Source organism: Cricetulus griseus, chromosome 2 (assembly GCF_003668045.3).
Source record: "Cricetulus griseus strain 17A/GY chromosome 2, alternate assembly CriGri-PICRH-1.0, whole genome shotgun sequence".
Taxonomy (NCBI): Eukaryota; Metazoa; Chordata; class Mammalia; order Rodentia; family Cricetidae; genus Cricetulus; species Cricetulus griseus.
The window spans coordinates 312,167,313-312,188,186 of NC_048595.1; the positions used below are offsets into that span (position 1 = coordinate 312,167,313).

The 20,874-nt window shown below is 39.6% G+C and overlaps 1 protein-coding gene across 1 annotated transcript in view; it reads right to left on the reverse strand.

Moving 5' to 3' along the window:
- Jmy (junction mediating and regulatory protein, p53 cofactor) overlaps positions 1-20,874 on the reverse strand; it is a 64,832-nt gene that overhangs the window by 13,344 nt on the left and 30,614 nt on the right. Inside the window, 4 exon segments of the mRNA XM_027401722.2 lie at positions 5,034-5,120; positions 5,605-5,792; positions 6,178-6,343; positions 18,774-18,943. Of these exon segments, the coding sequence (XP_027257523.1) occupies positions 5,034-5,120; positions 5,605-5,792; positions 6,178-6,343; positions 18,774-18,943 (611 nt within the window).

A 20,874-nucleotide genomic window follows, 5' to 3' on the forward strand; every position in this document is an offset into this window, starting at 1 on the left:
TACCCTCCAAACTCAGCTGATTCAGTCAAATGAAGGAACTTCCCCATCCTAGTGGACATCTGGCAGCCACCTGGAATATGGGAGTCAGCTTGCATTCTCCTACATTCAGATACATGCATGAATTCACAAGAGAACAGACTCTGAAGTTTGTAGAGGAGCAATGAACAGATTTCTCTGCTTACAGAAAAGTGTTTTCTACAGCACTGGTGTTGAGATGGTTAGGGAAAAACTGTATTATCCAAGAGACTTGGATGGAGCTTCCATTGTGAGCCTGCATCTCTATATGTGAGTCAGATGGACAGAGTTCAGAAGAATGTATTAATCATACTGCTGATCTGTCAGCTGGTATATTCAAAGTCAAATCTGTTAGTATTTAAATCCGGCTGGAGAGATATGAAGTGGCAAGGCTGTTTGGGGAAGTATAATGTTTATAACCTAAAACCTAATGTAGTAAGTACTGTCTCTCAGAGCATAGCTCCTAGCTGGGCTTTGGTGGCACATGCCTTTAATCCCAGCACTCGGGAGGGAGAGGCAGGAGGATCTGTTGAGTTCGAGGCCAGCCTGGTCTCCAGAGCAAGTCCCAGGATAGGCTCCAAAGCTACACAGAGAAATCCTGTCTCGAAAAACCAAAAAGAGCATAGCTCCTAAATGGTAGGCCTGGAGTACACGTCAGTTTCCTCCTTTAATATCAGAACACTTTGGTTAAACCACTCTAGAAAATTAAACCCGCTCACCTGTGAGGGACCTGGAGGAAGGCTAACACAGGAGACTGGGTTCTGTTAGCATCAGTTAGGTGCCAGTCACCTAGGGATACTTAGAATACAGAAATTCAAGATTCCTTATGTGTGTATGTGTGTGGGGGGGCGGGGGGGAATGTTGGGGATGAGGAGTTGAGGAGTAACCACAATACCAGTGGAGGTCAGAAGATAACTTCAGAGTCAGTTCTTTCCTTCCACTGTAGGACCTGAGGCATCAACTCAGGTCATCAAACACATGGTAAGCACTTTTATTCCCTGAGTCATTTTGCCAGCCCAGTTATAAAATAATCTGAGATGGGTGGTGGTGGCTCACGCCTTTAATCCCAGCACTTGGGAGGCATAGACAGATGGATCTCTGTGAGTTCAAGGCTAGTCTGATCTACAGAGTGAGTTCCAGAACAGCCAGAAACCCTGTCTCAAAAAAAAAACAAAAGCCAAAAACAAAAAAGAATCTATGGGGAGATTGGATATGGCACAGTCAGAACATGGAGAGTGTGGTTGATATACCCAGTGGGACTCCATTGGAGAAATGATTAATGATTTTTCCTTTGCCAGTAAGTATCAATTGCAGACGGCTTCTTGGTTGGTGTGGGACCCAAATCCACTCCCCCACCCCCCAATGCCGAGACCCTCTCTGGCTTGAGCCTGTGCGTGTCTTGTGCATGTTGCCCCAGTCTCTGTCCACTACTAAGTGCATCCTTCTGTTAGATCTAGAAGACAGTTTCCTTACAGTCATCCAGAACCTCTGGCTCTTAGAATCGTGCCATCTCCTCTTCCAGACAGGCTGCTGACCTTTGAGGGACTTTATTGACAACAGTCATGTAGGACTGAGTGTTCCAAGACCCTCACCGTTCAGTTGTGGGACTCTGTTAATTTCCATCTACTAAGAAGCAGCAGCTTCTCTGAGGAGGGCTGATCAAGATACTCATCTGTACCCCAGCCTGCTATGAGCTTTTAACATTTTCAGACAGTTTACTAGGTTCCCATGGCTGAAGCCACATCTCTCCTCAAATATTGACTCCTCATATGTCAGTTTCCGAGGTGCTGATAAGATTACAGGTGTATGTCACCAGGCCCACCTTAAGCATGTTTTTGTTGTCTTGGTTTTAAAACAGTCTTTCAATGTAGCCCATGCTGGCCTCAATTTTTCAGTAATCTTCCTGCCTTTGTCTGCCAATTTCTACAACTATAGTTGTGTACCACCATATAAATCTGTGAGAGATTTTTTTTTTTCTGGCCATTTTCTTGTTATTATTTGTCAGGGTTGGTAGTGGTCAGCAAGTAAACTTCGTGCTTTCTTTAGTTCATTTTTTGAGTTAATATTAGATGTTAGACTACCTTAGACCTGCATATTTAATTTGCATGGTTTCTATGGAAAACTGTTAAAACAATAAAATTAATCTATTAGGAAGTTATATTTTAACTAATATATCACCCAAGAAATTCCAATAAAGATAACTTCGGCTTCAAAACAGATTTTGAGAGACAATAACCAATTGTAATCTAAGGCTCTGGCACTCACAACCTGAGGCTTATGAGCCAAATGAAGCTTCGTGCATCCAAGGGCAGCTCTAACTAAGATCCAACACAAAAAAATGTAAACTTACAGCATTATGAGATGGAGTGAGATTATGGTATGTTTGAGTTTGATTTTCTTTAAGATGATTGAAAATGGACATGCCTGAAACCAACTCTCATTTCCTCTGAGCTATAAATGTTTTAGAAAGAGTTACTTTGCTACTGTTTTCCTCTGTCTGATCAGGTATTCTATCTAATGCTGACATCTGGCCAATTTTTAAGATAACATTTATCTCTTAGATTCCTGTAGTTTTTTATTTATTTTACCTCTTTGTTTTCAAAAAAATTCTTTAAGGTACAAATAAATTACTTCATCCACTAAAATACTGGCATTTTATCAGAAACCAGAATAGTCACATAAAATGGACAAATTTGAGAGTAGACTGTCAGTAATCAAGCTAATAAATAACCCAGGAAATAAATGAGCAAGGGCATCCTTACTCCCCATCTCATCCCTTGCCTAACAAGACACAGCACTTTCTGACCCACAGACATAGATGAAAAACAAAGGGCATTAATTAATTTGCTTTTTCTGGCTTCTGAGAGAAAGAGTCATATAGTTTAAGGGTAAGTGACTGATCCCCATGTAATTATTATAATAAGGGGCAGTTTTAGTTCAACTGTGCAAAATTAGCTCAAAGAACTAAAAATGAACACAAGTCAACTGACCTTTGGTGTGATGCTAAAGAAAGAAATACAAAAACCTGGAGAACTCACTGTATGCAGGTGTGACGAAGTGCAATAATGGCAAGGAAGGAAATTCCTAATGTAGCTCATATAAAATAAACTGGTTACTCTCAGCAACCTAGGAAAACATGACATCACACTTGCCAAGAAGCTAGAGCTTTCTGCCAAACTGGAAAAGGCCAAGTGTGTCCCCTTCATCCATTCTTTCTCATATGATAATGGAAGTCCTACACTAATGCCGTAAGACAAGAAAAGGAAATAAAGGTATACACATTGGCAAGAAATAAAACTTTGTTGAAATCTACGTAGAAAGCAGAGAAGAAAACCAGCATAAAACAGTAGAACATTAGAACAGAGATGCTGTGAACAATTCCTAGTCCACCAACAAGAATTTGAAATTAAATATGAAATACTGCTAATCCCCACAAAGACAAAATCTACCATAAGATTTAAATGAAAAAAACTATAAAACTCTGATAAATGAAATAAGATAATTAAATAGTCCTTCAGTAAAAATAGATTACTTCTCAATTTGATCTAGCAGTTAAAATATCTAGGCTAATAAAACAGTCTCCAAACAGATCCATGGAGACAAAAAAAAAAAAAACTTCTGACCTTTGACTAAAGGGCAAAGGCAGTACAGTGGAACAGTTTGTTAAACAAATGGTGCTGAAGCAAGGGGACATGAACATGCCAACAGTGAATGTAGACAATGACCTTAGACATTCCATGAAATTTAACTCAAAACAGGTCATAGATCTAACTGTAAAATGCAAAGCATAAAACAACAACTAGTGAGTTGGATATTGCTCAAAGTAAAAACTCTGGAAAGGAGTGTTTAGAGAATGAGAGATTAAGCAAAAGGCACCTGATAAAGGACTCCAAACTCAATGAGAACAGAAAAGCTCAATTCTGAGTGAACAACAAAAGCCAGAGTGCTGGTACATGCCTGTAATCTGGGAGGTGGAGGCAGCAGGATCAGCTACACAGGAACTTTATATGTTCCACATGAAATCCTATCAAAACCAAACAACCCAAAAAAAGATAAAAAAAGCCTGAGCAATGAATCTGAACAAGTACTTTACTAAAGAAAATACATACTCGGGCAGATGAGCATATGAAAACCATGCTCAACACCATGTCATTTAGGAATATGAACTAAAACAATTAAGATACTACTGTCCATTAGAACAGCTACCACAGTGACAAGAGCAAAAGCTGGAGAGGGTACGACAATATAGAACTCTCATTTATTGCTGAGCTAAGTGCAAATGAGCACATTTCATCTTACACTACAGTTCAACAATCAAAACCTTAAATCTGCCTTACTAAGTGAAATATGTCAACCTGCATATGCTACACTCTGTACATTACAAATATACACAGGGCAGTGAAACGTGAACCTGTTTGACTCTCAGTCACAGATACATGACATTTTACATCTGAGAATATCTGTAGACTTCATAACACCAGGAAAGAACTTGAACATAATCAATAGAGTTTGGCCAGCAATGATGTGCCAACACTGACTTGCTGCTAACTGTAACACATGTACAACTTTAGTAGTAGCAGAAAGCTGGAGGTGCAGCTAAGAGTGGCACATGGGAACTATTGTACTTACCATTAATTTTTTCCTAAACTGGATCTCTCATTTATTCAAATGTTCATTCATGCCAGGCATTGATGGCGCATGCTTTTAATCCCAGCACTTGGGAGGCAGAGACAGATCTCAGTGAGTTTGAGGGCAGCCTGGTCTACAAAACAAGTTCCAGGACAGCCAGGACTGCTATACAGAGAGAGAAACGCTGTCTCCAGGGGGAAAAAAAAACAATAAAACAAAAACAACCAATCAAACCAAACCAAAAAAACTAAGCAAACATTCATTCATTCATTCAAATATACATATTCACAGTCACTAACATCTAGTGACCTAATTCTCATACTCTGGGATTTTTCCCCTTTCAGACACATGTAAGGTTTTGTTCCAAGTCTCTAAGAGTCCTGACTTACTAGTTGTGCTGTGTGATGGGCTCTATACTCATCTTCACTCTGAAAACGCTGCTGGAACTTTTCATTGTGTTTTGCAATACATATTTCCTAGGGGGGGAAAAAACATAAAAATGTGTTTTAATTAAAGTGAGACTTAGATGGAGACAAAGTTTATTCAGAAGCACAGAGTAATGAGGACTAGCTCCTCCCTCCTTTACTACAGACCACTAAAACCCATCTCTACATGTCCTGAGGTTCAGAACTGGCCACTAAGATCTGTCTAACCTAACAGCAGTACCTCAGTCCACTCTCTTAATACTCCAAACTCACTAAGTAAGACTAATCAGAACATTTTAGCTGTCCTTCCAAATGCACTGCAGGGGACCCTGTAGCCATGTCCTTTAGTGAGTCACCCTCAGAATAGGTGGAATGCAGTCAACACTGGCTGCTAGGATATATGTCAGAGGTCAACTCTAAGAGAAACACAAATGTTTAATGCAAGAAGCTGAGAATAGGTAATGGCTACTTGTTTTAAAAATGGAAGCAATGATGACAAATCATCACAATCTCAATGAAAACAAGGTTTCCATACCTTTTTATTTCTGAGGTAGGCTTTCTTGGCTGAGACACGCCCCCTTCTTGCTTCCAGCTGCCGTGCCTTCTGCTGCAGTTTCTGGAGCTCCTCTCTCTGTGCATGCACAGACGCCACCATCTCTTCCTTCTCCAGCATGGCTTCCATGCTTTCGTAAGTGTCATAGTATACCACTTCATCTCTCTTTTCTGTCACAGAGTTGTAGTTAGGAACATGCTTCTTTATTAAACAGTGATTAAAAGGAGAGGAAATAGACCTCAGGCTAAATTATACAAAATTTCTAAAATGTCTGGTACACAGTAAGTGTTCAATAAGTAAAGACCTAACTCTTCTACACACTCCACCCATGCAAAACTGCAAAAATTCTGATTTTAAGTGTAGCATTACACTTTAACAAAGTAGGTATGCTACAAAAATACTCAAAAGCAACATGTAGCCCAAACTGCTGAATTCACAAAATCATTCCAGTTCAAGGACTACTTTAAGTCTTAGAAAAACAAAGTTGGGATCCATGTATACTTTCTCCATGTCCTCTACCTTTTGTGGACGTCTGTGGTTAAATGCACAGCATACCTGTTATAAGTCTTTTGATGCTCTCCAGTTGTGCAGTCAATAGTAATTCTTCACACTTCAAGATTTCAAACTGTACTTCATACAACTGAAGCTGCAGATCATAATAATCAGCCTCTAGCTGATCCAACTGAGCGATAGCTTCTGTACCGCCCTGTAAACTTTGCATCTGCAGTGAAAATAGTAACACTACTATTAACTGGTGCAGACAAGGAAAAAAGTCAACTGGATATTAATACTAATCCATTATGGTAAGTCCCAAAAGCAACTGCTTTAAGAAAATAAATAAATAAATAAGTACCAGGCAGTGGTGGCACATGCCTTTAATCCCAGGCATAAAGAATGAGCTCCAGGTCAGCCAGAGCTACACAGAGAAACCCTGAAGAAAAACAAAACACTTCTAAGCTGGGTGTGGCACTGACAGTCCAGAAGACCACTTAAGGCCAGGAGTCTAAGGCTAGCCTGGAGAACACAGGCCTAATGGCAGCTGCTTGAGCTACTAGGGACTTGATGTTAGAATGTCAACTCAAGGCCAGCCTACTAAAGAGTTTGTTCAAGGTCAGTCTGGACAACTTACAAAGACTTTTATCTCAAAGTAAAAAAGTAAAAGCAGCCAGGACATCTCAGCTCTAAAAGTCTGCACCTCTACAATATCACTATGTAGGTTCACTTCCACTATCGTAAGGAGGTTGGGGAAGCAGCGATACTTTTAAAAAATATACACAGAACCAAGAAGAAAGAGAGAGGTCACCTCCTAAACACAGGAAAAACCAAAACCCCAAACTCCAAACCAGTAGTAAGTCACAAACAGTGCAAAAAGTTTTAACGTAACTTACTACAAAGCATACTTTTAATGTTTATACCACAGCTCATTCATATTTAGGGTAAATGTGTTATTATCTTGACACAGATCCCAATGACTTCTCAGCTCAAAAGCAGACATTAAGTCATAGAGTTCCCTTTCCACAAAAACACACAAAATGTCAAGTGGGAAAAGCCAATTACCCCCCCCACACACACACACACACAAACACACCCCATTTCTCTGTTGCAGCAAAGCTTCCTGGATCAGCTGGCTGGAGAGTAAGGTGAGTATATGTTAAGTACATCAGTCTAAAAGAATTGCTTTATATGTGAAAAGTCCTTGCAGTCAATGGATGATAGTCACTGTTATTTTTGGTAACAAAGTCTGTTATCTTTAACAGAAATGAAATTGGGACCCTAGATTGGGCCTAATCAGGGAAACCCAAAATTTCTGGGGATAATTTTTGAAGTGGTAGATGTCTTGTATGAGGTCTGTGTGGCTGGCCCTGAAGAGAGGGGTTCTCCCCTTTATCATATTCGAAGTTATTAACTACAGAGAAAGTAGGATTCAGAAATTGCTTCCCAACACTATTACTTCCAGCAGATGCAGCTTTCTCAGGAGCTTTCATTGCCCCACAAGGACCCCTGCATGGACATCATTGTGCCCTGGAGATCCTGGTAGCACAGGAGAAGTGGCCCCAGGCTTCAAGTGACTTTGCAGAAGCAACTACCAACGGTCAGAGTAGAAGAACAGAAAGGAATTTTTAAAGCCTCATTCATGTGAGGCTGGCATCACTTGGGTCTCCAGTGCATAAGGAGATATCTGACTATAGCTCTAGGAAAGCCTATGGCAGAAAGACAGGGGATTCATATCACTGTTGATTGATCCCTTTTGTCTTGAAGTTAATAGACACATGAGAGCACAAAAAGATGTTCTGAACAAGATTTTTAGATTGTGCTGGCTGAGGAACACTTAGAGAGATGTTCAACATCCTTAGCCATCAGGGAAATGCAAATCAAAATGATTCAGATTCCATCTTACACCTGTCATAATGGCTGAGGTCAAAAACACAATCGACAGCTCATGCTGGAGAGGATGTGCAGTAAGGGTTAACACGCCTCCATTGCTGGTGGGAGTGCAAACTTGTACAGTCACTTTGGAAATCAATATAGGAATTAATCTACCACAAAACCCAGCTATACCACAGCCAGAATGTAGAAACAACCTAGATGTCCCTGAGCTGAAGAATGGATAAGGAAAATGTGGTACATTTACACATGGCTTAACTCCAGTCTCAGAGGTCTGACACTTTCTTCTGAATTGCACAGATACTTAGCATGCCCATAATTCACAGACAAACATGCAGGCTAAATACTTGTATGTATAAAAATAAATAAATGGAAAAAAAAAAACAAAAACCTTTCTTAGGTAGCAGCTGTTAGATAGAAAAAAATTTTAGAAAGTTAGCAAAAAAACTAAAGGAAGCCAGGCATGGTGGCAGGCAGAAGCAGGCAGATGAGTTCAAGAAAAAAAAAAAAAATTAAAGTACTATAAATCAAAACATAGTGGAACTTTGACATGTACGTTCTATGAAATGGATTTGCTTTAAAAAGTAATTGGCTTTTCCCACTCTGTTATAACCATTGAAGTATGCCTCTACATTTTGTATGTTTAAAGTGGAAAGGAAACTCTGTAACTTAGCATCTGCTTTTGAACTGAAGAGAAATCTTTGAGATGGTGCAGGGAGGTTAAGCTGGAGAGATGGCCTAGTGGTTGAGAGCAGTACCAGATGACACAGCCTCGATTTCCTGCACGGCAGTTCACAACTGTCTGTAACTCCAAGAGCTGACACTCCCACATGTAGGCAAAACACCAATACACATAACAAAAATTTTAAAAAACAATTTGTTTCAGGATAATAATAATACCTTGTTACCATAAATATGAACCAGCTATGGTTTAAACATTAAAAGTTTGCTTTGTGGTAAGCTATGTTAAAACTTCTTTTGAATATTTCATGATTTACTACTGGTTCGGGTTTTAGGTTGTTATTTTCTTCTTCTTCCTTGGTTCTATGCAAATTTCTGAAAGAATAGATACCTTTAAAAAGGCTCAGTGGTAGAATACCTGCCTCGAATATATGAGACCCTGGGTTTGATCCCCAGGGCTAAAGAAGGGACCTCAATCTCCCATCTACTACGTGGTCTGTGCCCACATTTAAGCTCCTTGGGGTTACAGCTTTCTGATAAGACCCATACAAAGGCCACACCACCTTTCAATAACATCCTTTGGTGGTCACTGAAATCTTCTCTTTGTAGTCCCTTTCATAGTACTTACACAAAATGCCTCTCAAAATTAAAAGTGTTAATTAACACTGTGTTCTCCTTCTATGCCAAGCATTACCATTTTATAGAAAAGAAAGAAGAAAGCTTGCAGAACTAAGACCCAAAGAGTTTTTCTATTCAGCATGGCAGCTACCAGCTGCAAGTGTGTGTGTGTGGGGGGTGTGTGTGTGTGTGTGTGTGTTTTAGTAAAAATGTGATTCTTTCGTTGCAGGATGTTCTGATGAACAATAAATTAAGATCTTAAGTAGACACATACAATAATGTTCAATATTCCATGTATTAAAGAAAAACTGATATAGGGAAATATAAGCTTAATTATAATTTGCCTACATGCTTTTAGGAAAAAGCCAAAAGAAACAATGAGTTGGTCTCAGAATTGGCATTCAGTATTCAGCTCAACATGCTAGCAGTTTACTACTTGCTGTTCACAGAAAGAACAGCTCAGGGAATCGAAAGAAGCAGCAGTGGTTTAATGTCTCTGTAGTCAACAAGAAAATGCTGATAAGCAGGCTTTCTATACAAAGGCAGGATCCTTCTGGGAACTTTCTTATTTATCTGCTAACCAATAGAAAAGTTCACTGACCACTGAACTGTTAACTGCTTTCTATGACTGGTTTCATGATGGTACCTTAACTTTAGTATCTTCTTCACTTAATAACTATAAAGAAAATAACCTAATCACAAATTAAAGTCAAATCAAAAGAAACTGTTTAATCTTTGCCTTAGTCAATGCTCTATTGCTGTGAAGTGATACCATGACCACAGCCAACTCTTTAACAGCAAACATTTAACTGAAGCTAGCTTATAGTTTCAGAGGTTTAGTCCATCATCATGGAGGGGAGTACAGCAGCATGCAGGCACACATAGGGAAGGAACTGGAAGTTCTACATCTGGATCCACAGTCAGAAGACAGAGTCACTGGGCATGGCTTGGGCTTCTGAAACCTCAAAGCCCACTTGCAAAGGCCTCTCTTCCTAATCCTTCTCAAGTAGCACCACACCCTGATGACTAAGCATTCAAATATGAGCCTACAGGGACATTCTTATTCAAACCACCACAATCTTAAATGTGAATAAAATTCAAATGCTAAATAGAGCATTGCTTAAGAGACTAGTTATAGTTAATTTGGAAATGTCATCATTAATCTAGTGAAAAGTACTCCTAATTCTATTCATAATTTTAATCTTATGATTTAATTTTATATCAAGAAGTTTGTCTTTAAAAGACCCCAGTAGATAAATATAATGTATTTATGATTAACAATAATTTTATTTTCTATCAGGTACTTTTCTACTACAATATTTTTCTCAAACAACACAAATGTTTTAGAACTGGATCATACTGTCTCTTCCCAATTTAAAATGCAATGTTGACTTTTTAAAAAGAAAAGATTTATTTATTTATTATATATACAGTGTTCTGGCATGTAAAGTGGCAGAAGAGGGCACCAAATCACATTATAGATGGTTGTGAGCCACCATGTGGTTGCTGGGGCCTCTGAAAGAGCAGCCTTTACCTCTGAGCTATCTTTCCAGCCCTGAAGTACTGACATTTTTAAAAATAAAACTTAGCACTCAGGAAGCCAGCCTGTTCTGTAAGGCAAATTCCAGGGCTAAGACAAGTTAAGACCTTGTCTCAACAAATATACGTACGCACGCACGCACGCACGCACGCACGCACACACACCAGACTCGCACGCACGCACGCACGCACGCACGCACGCACGCACGCACGCACGCACGCACGCACGCACGCACGCACGCACGCGTATCCTCCCCTTACTCTAAAGTTTGCGGTAGGTTGTGTTACCAACAGAAGACTGCAGGGGCAAAGCATTTATTTGGGATGGGTTTAATATTTTACATGTGTTTCTCATGAGTAATGCAGACACCTTAAACTAAATTAAGGCTATTAAAACTGACACAGTACATCATCACAGTTAAATACATATAAAATAAAATATATAATATATATATAATATATATATATTATATATATATATTATCATGCATAAACCTGGTAAGAATGACTAACTGGCAATTTTTTAAAATCCTTTGAAGACTTCAGACACATAATGCAAGACTTTTAAAAGCAGACTATTACAACCCCAGATGTGGCTTATAAAATGACCACACAGACTCAAACTCTAGAGCTCTGGTTTAGCCTCACCCTTCCTCTACCACTGGAGGCCTATTTAACAGGAGCTGTACTTTCTAATGTTAGGAGTCAGGGGTCTTTGCCTTGGCACCCTGTATTGCCAGAGCAGGTCAGTGTCAGACAAATCATGTCTGACAAAGTCTACTTCACAGGCAATAAAAAGGCTGGGATTTGAAAAGAAATCCTGATAGCCAGTAACAAGAAGAAGCAAGCTCATTAAAGGAAAATTTCAGTAGAAATGCCTCAGGGGAACATGGGATGGGGCTGAAATCCTTCAGAGATGATGAATACAAAGTGCAAATTGTCCCAGACAAGGTTTTCAACTTTGCCTTCTAGCAACACACACACACACACACACACACACACACTCACACACACAGTGAGGGGGGGATGTAAAAGAGGAGGAAAAAAATCATGATTTAATCTACTAACAAAAAGACTGCTTTCTAGTGTATAGCTTTGAGGCATCTGAGTTTATTTCATGTGCTGTTTTTCAAACTAGCAGAGAAACTTTACTACAGTGTCAGTAAGCCCAGGATGCTGGCATCCACTGGCAATCCTAACACAGAGAAACAGGAAAGGGCAGGAAGATCAAGCTCAAGGGCAGCCTGGATTATATAATCAGACCCTATATTTAAAAGAAAAATTATTAACAATGCCATTGTGGAACATTTTGGCTTCCTCAAACCAAACACAGATTCATAAATACAATCTTTAAACTTTCATGCGTAAGGGTGTTTTGCCTGCATATATATCTATGTGCCATGAGCAGACAGTGTTCAAAGAAAACAGAAGAAGGTGCTGGGCTGTCTGAAAATGGAGTTACAGAGAGTTGTTAGCTGCCTTTGTGGCTGTCGGTTCTCTTAACCATTGATCCATCTCTCTCGCATGCCCTGAAAAAACTACATGTTCTACATAAAACAAGGGGCCTGGAAAGATGGCTCCGAAGTTAAGAAAGGAACCAATGTATTTCCCAGCACCCACATGGTAGACAACCATCCCTAACACCAATCCCAGGGAATCAGATGTCTGACCTCCATGGGTACCAAGCATATATACAGTATACATATATTCATACAGGCAAAACATTCATATACATAAAATTTATTTTTTTTTCAAAACAGAGTTTCTCTGTGTAACAGTGCTGGCTGTCCTGGAACTCACTCTGTAGATCACAGATCTGCCTGCCTCTGCCTCCCAAGTGCAGGGATTAAAGTTGTACATCACCACCACCCAGATGCCAAGTTTTAAAAGTAGGCATGAGAGTAAAAGCTTGACAAATACTTGAGGTTTGAGGGTGTTGATATAGGATCTCTCACATAGCCAAGGCCCCTGGCCTATACTTGTTACATAGCTGAGGATGAACTGAACTCAATTTTCCTGTCTCTACCTTGAAGGTGCTAGGACAATTAACAGTATGCTCCACCATACCTGGCTCCACATTTAGTATTTTAAAATAAAAATGAGTAACCCAGAGAATGAGAGAAATGTGGTTCTATATTGTGTAGACCTGAATCCAGAAAATAAACAGAATTATTTTTTAAAAAAAATTAAAAGAACATAGTTAGAAAAGACAGCTAAATATTTCAAGAGATACATCTTAAAAGTAAATACATATTGTTTTCCACATTCTAACAATCATACACTGCCAGTGGGGATAAAAATATGACTGGAAACAAATGCATCATGACTCAGAGATTTTATTATTTGTTTTGTTTATTCAACAGTTCTGTGTAAACACTACGGCTGGTGATGGCTAGATTATTCTATTATGTGACTATATAAATGGCTTTATTTAACTTTTCATTATTATTTTAGTGCTGGGTGTCGAGTGCACTCTATGCAAGAGTTCCACCACTGAGCTACACTCCTTAATAAAATGGATTTAAATGTGCATGGCTTTGTAAATGTACACATGTATCTATGTACACTGGTTTGAGTGTGGGTTGAGAATGCAAGAAAGAAAACGAAGAAAGGATATTATAAAATGATGAAAAAAAAATTTCTATAGCCTGGCAGTGGTTGTGCACACCTTTGATCCCAGTACTCAGGTGGATCTCTAAGTTCAAGGCCAGCCTGGTCTACAGAGTGAGTTCTAGGACAGCTAGGGCTACACAGAGAATCCTGTTTTCTCTTCCTAGTTTTGACTCCATTGTAGCATTCCCTTTATTTGGTAGATGTGATTTCAATTGTCTGGGTGTTAAAGCAGTAAGAACCATGTTTGTATTCCAGAAGAAACCAACATGTGTTACACCTTGCGGCAGGGACTATGAAAGTTGGGCTTGCTTTCCAATTCCACTGTCCATTAAAACAATAAGAACTGGACATGACTAGTCTGAATACTCTTGTCATGAAGACACACTTACAAAAAGTAATAAAGAAAACTTGGGGGAAAAAAGTTTTGTAACCTGAAATTGCCCCCAAGTATTTTTTATGTAGTTTTTATGTTTTCCCAATTCCATATTGCTTTCAATATAGTCTTCATCCACTACTGTACAAAAGGTCCAAATTATGAGAGGGGAGAGTTGTATGTGTTTTTTTTTGATTCATACCTTGGTTTCTACTATTGACACTGAAATCAAGTTTGTGAAACTGAGTTCTCCATAGAAAGATCCCCCTAAAATGCATCCTCTACACTTAGAGCAATTGCTCAAATCTTATCATGTTTACTTACGATGGAGACATGCTGTTTTCTTTTTTTTTATTAAATTTTTTTTCATTTATTTTATATACCAGCCAGTTTCTCCTCCCTCCTTTGTTCCTGTTCCCTCCTCCCCACCTCCCATCTATACTGCCCCCATCATCCACTCCTCCTCCATTCAGAAAGGCGCAAGTGTCCCAGAGGAATCAACAAAGCATGGCACATCAGGTTGATAAAGGACCAAGCCCTATATCAAGGCTAGCCAAGGCATCCCAGCATGGAGAATGGGTTCCCAAAAGCCAGCTCAAATGCAGGGACAGGTCCTGATCCTACTGCCAGAGGCCCCCAAAACAGACAAAGCTACACAACTGTCACACACATGCAGAAGGCCTAGGTTGGTCCCATGCAGGCTCCCTAGCTGTTGGTGCAGAGTCTGTGAGCTCCCACAAGCTCAGGTCAGCTGAAACATGCTGCTTTAAGGATAAAATCTGACTCTTGGCAGAGCATACAAACACTCTTGTTTTTCCAACTTTGCTTCTTACCTCTTGCCCACAACTCTCTAGTCTAAGCTCTGTACTTCTCCAATGGTCCACCTTGAATCTGACCAAGCTCACAAATCATTTTCACATGTAGTTTTCAAATCTCACTATATTCTATGACCATATCTTATTCATATTTTCAAAAAACAGCTTTAAAAAGGCAATGTGCAGGATCAGTGACATGGTTCAGTAGGTTAAAGGCGCTTGCCTGGAAAGCCCGGAAACCTGAATTTGATCCCCAAGAACACCAAATTCCATCTCCAGAAGCAACTTAATTGTGGAAGGAAAGACATGACTCCACACAGTTCTCCTCTGACTCCACAGAAACATCATGGCATAAGCACTCCTACATAACAACACAATAATAATAATAAAAAACTTAAATACATCCTATATGGGGTAGGCAGGGCAGGAGGTAGGATGAGTCATTTATCTCTCCCACTCACTTAAATTTCTGGGGAAAGTACTTATTTTTGTTTAATGAACTGAGAGAGTGTGGTGGATTGAGTAACAATGACCCTATAGGTTAAATATCTAAATTCTAGTTACTAGGGAGTGGCATCGTTTGAAAGGATTAGAAGGATTAGGTATTGAAATTGTTGGAGTACATGTGGCCAGGAGGAATTATGTCACTGGGGGTGGGTCTTGAAGTTTCAAAGTCCAAGCCAGGCAGGCATTCTCTCTTTTTTCTCTGTCTGAGGACCAGGATGTAACTCTTAGCTACTGCCAGGCCATGCACACCACCATGCTCCCTGTCGTGAAGATAATGGACTAACCTCTGTAATTGTAATTGTAAGCAAGCCCTGAATGGAATGTTTTCCTTTGTTTATAAGAGTTTCCTTGGTTGTGGTGTCTTTTCACAGCAACAGAACAGTGACTAGGACAAAGGGGTAATTTGAGTTGTGTAGAACTCCAAATATTGGGGCTGGAGAGATGGCTTAGCGGTTAAGAGCACTGGCTGCTCTTTCAGAGGTCCTAAGTTCAATTCCCAGTAACCACAAGGTGTCTCACAACCTTCTGTAATAGGATATGGGGCCCTCTTCTAGCATGCATGTATACATTCAGAGCACTCATACATAAAATATATATATTTTTTTAAAAAAACAGCCCCAAATATCAAGAAAAAATAGCAAAGAAACAAGAAGAATTAAACAGAACATCAAAGTTTGGAGATTAAAGTATCTTGAAGAATCATGGGTCTGTGGAGCTATAGAGGTGGTGCCAGTTAGGAGTCCTTGCCACTCTTCCAGAGGATCCAAGTTTAATTCCCATCACCCACAACAAGCAAGCAGCTTACAACCACATGGGCATTCAACAGTGTACACATAAACACACATGAATGTTTAAAAACTTAAAATTAAAAAAAAAATCTGTTATGGAGAAATGAAGGAGGCCAGGCAAGGTCACAAAGAGAGATTCTATCTCATTTACATAGGGAAAAATAATGTGTACTAAAATAAACAATTATCCCAAACAATTATCAATAAAACTGGTAAGGGAAAAGTTCAACATTTAATAAACATTTAAATGTTAAAATTTTTACATTTATAGATGGTTTTGTCTTCATGAATGTCTGTGCATCATAGGTATGCAGTGCCCACTGAGGTTAGAAGAGGGAAACAAATCCACTGGGACAGGAGTTACAGCCAGCTAGGTACCACATGGATGTTGGGAATAACCACTGAGTCGTCTCTCTGTCCCTCAACAACACTTTTCACCTGTTACATACTGACCAAACAGTATTATCTAAACAATGGAGTCTGACTATAAGCAACTAGATCAGCTTAAGGTTTACCTCCCACACTATCCTTAATCTTCAGCAGGGACTCACTACCCTCATTTTCAAAAACATACTTCTAGTCCTTAACATTTACTGCTTCTAGTTCTTATAAAAACTATCAACAGATGATATGGGGAGGGGGGAGCAGGCTCTTCAGTAAAAGCAATATATTGCAGACCAGTTTAATCATAAGACAGGGCTCAGGAGGCAAATACATAAAACATACACAAATCTAATATTTTAAGGCATAATGTAGGCCCCAACAGTGAAGTCAATGCTATACTTCGACACGATCAGAAGATGATAATGAAAGCAGCAATGAGGTTTTCTTAATGAAGGTGGTCAAGAAAACTAAACCCCAACTCTGTTTGTGCCTGATAAAACAAAGGTAATGGTATGGTCTTGACAGGGACAATCCCAAAACAACTCTACTGACTCAAGACTCTCCCCCAAAGTTCTAACAGAGAAACTTGCTTTTCAAAACAAGTTTGAGTGGCCTTTTTTGTTCCTTGGTATATAGCTGTCTATTGTTATGCAAAGATACTGTGAAATACAATGTGTCCAGATCTTCTACAGGTGGCAATCTTTAAGCGGGTACCATCACAAACACCTCACAGAAAAAGGTATAAAAATGGGCTATGAAGTATAGTGGTTTAAATGATAATGGCCCCACCAGCATATCTGAGTGCTTGGTCCCCATTTGGTAAACTATTCTGGAAGGATTAGGAGGTGTGGCCTTTTTGGAAGACCTATGTCATTGGGAATGAGTTTTGAGGTTTCAAAAGACTACCACCATTCCCACTTGGCTTTCTCTGCCTTGTGCTCCTTTCTAGACAGAAATGTCTAGAAATGCTCTAGTGCTATTCTTGCCTGAGTGCTGCCATGCTCCCTGCCATGATTGGTCATGGGCTCTAAATCTCTGGAACCAGGAGCCCAAAGTTGAATTCCCTTCTTTTTAAGGTGCCTTGCTTGATCATGGTGTCTTATATAAAAAGTAACTTAAGAGGGGTTGGAGAAATGTCTCAGGGGTTAAGAGCATTGACTGCTCTTCCAGAGGTCCTGAGTTCAATTTCCAACAACCACATGGTGGCTCACAACCATCTATAATGAGATCTGGTGCCCTCTTCTGGAGCACAGGCATACACACAAGCAAAACACAGTATACACAATAAATCTTTTAAGAAAGAGAGAAAAAAAATAACTTTAGAAAATAGCCATGTATCCTAGTTATCATTAACTGTCAACCTGACACAGCCTAGAATCACCTGAGCAGCTTTTTGTTTTATTTTTTATTTTACAAGACAGGGATTTCTCTATGAAGCTGCCCTGGCTATGCTGGAACTCACTTTGTAGATCAGACTAGCCTCAAACACAGAGATCTGCCTGTCTCCTAAGGGCTGGAATTAAAGGTATGCATCACTACACCTGGCTATCCTGGGCAGTTTAAGCAAACTAGCTTAATATGAGCCTGAGCCAGTGAGAGAACAAGCCAACAAGCAGCATTCATTCCTCCATGGTTTCTGGGTCAAGCCTCTGCATGACAACCCTCAGGGAGGGACAGTGACCTGGAAGTATAAACCAAATATCTATATGTGTATCATAGCACCAGAAAGAAGCTAAGATATTATTCAAGTCTAAGAATCTGACCCCCAGGGCCCATCTATATAAAAATGCTGAGTGTAGTAGCACAAGTTTGAAATCCCAGGGCTGGAGAGGCAGAGAAGGGTAGAGCCTTTGGGTTGGCCTGCCCAGCTAAAGTGATGAGTTCCAGGCAATGAAACATCCTTTCTCAAAAAACCAAAGTAGTCATAAACTGAGGAGTGACACCCAAGACTGACTGCCCTCATGCATACACATTCAAACACATGCATATCACACACACACACACACACACACACTAAAAAACTGGCAGTGTAATAAGAAAGTGTTATAATATCAAAAAAGATTTCTAGCCAGGCATTGGTAGCTCACACCTAGCACTCAGAAGGCAGATCGAGGCCAGACTGGTCTACAGAGCGAGTTCCAGGACAACACCCAAAGCAATACAGAGAAACCCTCTCTCAAACCCCCCCAAAAAAAGGAAAAGAAAAAAAAAAAGATTTCTATCACCAGACAGTGGTGGCACACACCTTTAATCCCAGCACTCGGGAGGAAGAGGCAGGTAGATCTCTGAGTTTGAGGCCAGCGTGGTCTACAAAGCCAGTCCCAGGACAGCCTCCAAAGCTACAGTGAAACTGGGGGTGGGGAGGGATTGTTTATCAAAACCAAAAATCTAATATATGCTAATCCCAACTTTTTACAGTGTATCTATTTTAATGACTGCTCTTCTTACCTCTTCCTTCAGTGCATGTTTCTTCTGTTCCAGACAAATCTCTTTAGCTCTCATCATCTGCAAAGTCTCCTTAGAAACTGCATACTGGAGTTTTTCCATGCGTTCTGCAGCTGCTGCCCATGATGCTTTGCCAAATTTCTTCTGATCTGCTCGCATCCGATCATACACAGCTGGTAATAACAATTTTGTAGAAATAGTAAGGCACAAAACTACTAGACTAGGCAATAAAGAACTATGAGGTCTTAATTTCACTGACGCCCAAAATAAATTGTTTAATATCTCTAAAATATAGTTCAATAGTATCATTCATTCTGTTATCTCAAGCAATGGTGCATGCCTTTAATCACAACATTCAGGAGGCAGAGGCAGGTCTCTCTAAGTTTGAGGCCAACCTGGTCTACATAGTGAATTCTATAACAGCCACAGCTATATAGTGAGACACTGACTCAAACAAAACAAAACAAAAAAATAACCTTCAACATGGGATGCAGAGAGGGCTGAGAAGATAAGCATATTTACTGTTCTTGCAGAGGACTTAGGTTTGGTACATAGAATTCACATAGCAGTTCACAGCTACCTGTAATGACCAGTTCCAGAGAAGCAGACACCTTTTTCTGGTGGTGCACATAAACACACAGACTCACATACACATAAATAGAAAATATGTACAAATCATTTTTTACAAATAGCTTAAAGCTGGGCATGGTGAGTTGAAGCCAGCCTCATTCACATAGTGAGTCAGTTACAGGACAGCCAGGGCTACATAAAGAGACCCTGTCTCAAAAAAACAATAAATTTATCAATAAAAATAACATTTAAGAATGCGGGTGAACATGATCAAAATGCACATATACAGTACTTATGTAAAACTAGCTTAACTCTAAGCCCTAAATATTCAATCCTACATTCCATGGCTTACCGTTGTGTAAGCTAAAAATTTTGTGATAACCGCATGCAGGAGGAACTAATACCACACACTAGTTCAGCTCTCATCCAGAAGGTAAAAATTGAACCATAAGCTATGAAACAGAGCACAGCCCTCTTCCTTACGCAAAAAGGAAGAACTTTGTGTAAGAATGCTGGGTGTCCTAGAACTCATTCTGTAGAACAGGCTGGCCTTGAACTCAAGAGATTCACCTGCCTCTGTCTCTCAAGTGTTGGGATTAAAAGTTTGAGCCACTACTGCCCAGAAAGGAAGAACTTCTTAGTTTGTAATAACATAGGCCTGGCTCAGATACTAATTGTTGGTAGATAGCTAATACCTAACAATTTTTTAAAAAGCAGGACTAAGCCAGGCAGTGGTGACACAAGCCTTTAATTCCAGCATGCGGGAGGCAAAGTCCTATAGAGATATGTGAGTTCAAGGCCAGCTTGGTCTACAGAGCAAGTGCCAGGATAGGCTCCAAAACTACACAAAGAAAACCTGTCTCGAAAAACAAAAAAACCAAACAAACAAAACAAAACAAAAGCAGAACTAGAGATAGCTCAACGAATAGGAGCACCCACTGACTTTCCAAAGAACCCAAGGTCAATTAGCATCACCTACATTTGGGTAACTCATAAAGACATATAAAGCCAGCTCCAGTACAGTCAATGACTTGGGCCTCCATGGGAACCTGCATTCACACATATACATACATACATACATACATACATACATACATACATACATACATACATACATATACACACACAAAAAAAAAAAAAAAACACATAGACATGTGCACATGTGCACATAAACAAAAAGTTGTTTTGTTTTGTTTTTTTAAAAGAATACTGATAGGAGCATTGACAGTGGTGTCACCTGAAACCTTAACTCGTATCTTTATGCCCAATCACACTTTAATATGATAGATGCTTTCTTACAGATATTGGCAATTAGATTAGTTCAAAATTTAATATGAGATATACTCACTGGTACCTTCTTTTATGTTTTAAAGGGTGATTAATTTTGTACTATTACTTTGTCCTAATCATCTTTTACAATATAGAAATGTGGTAGTTTGAAAGAAAATGGCCCCATAGGGAGTGGCACTATTAGAAGGTGTGGCCTTATTAGATGAAGTGTGTCACTGCACAGGTGTGCTTTGACGTTTCATAT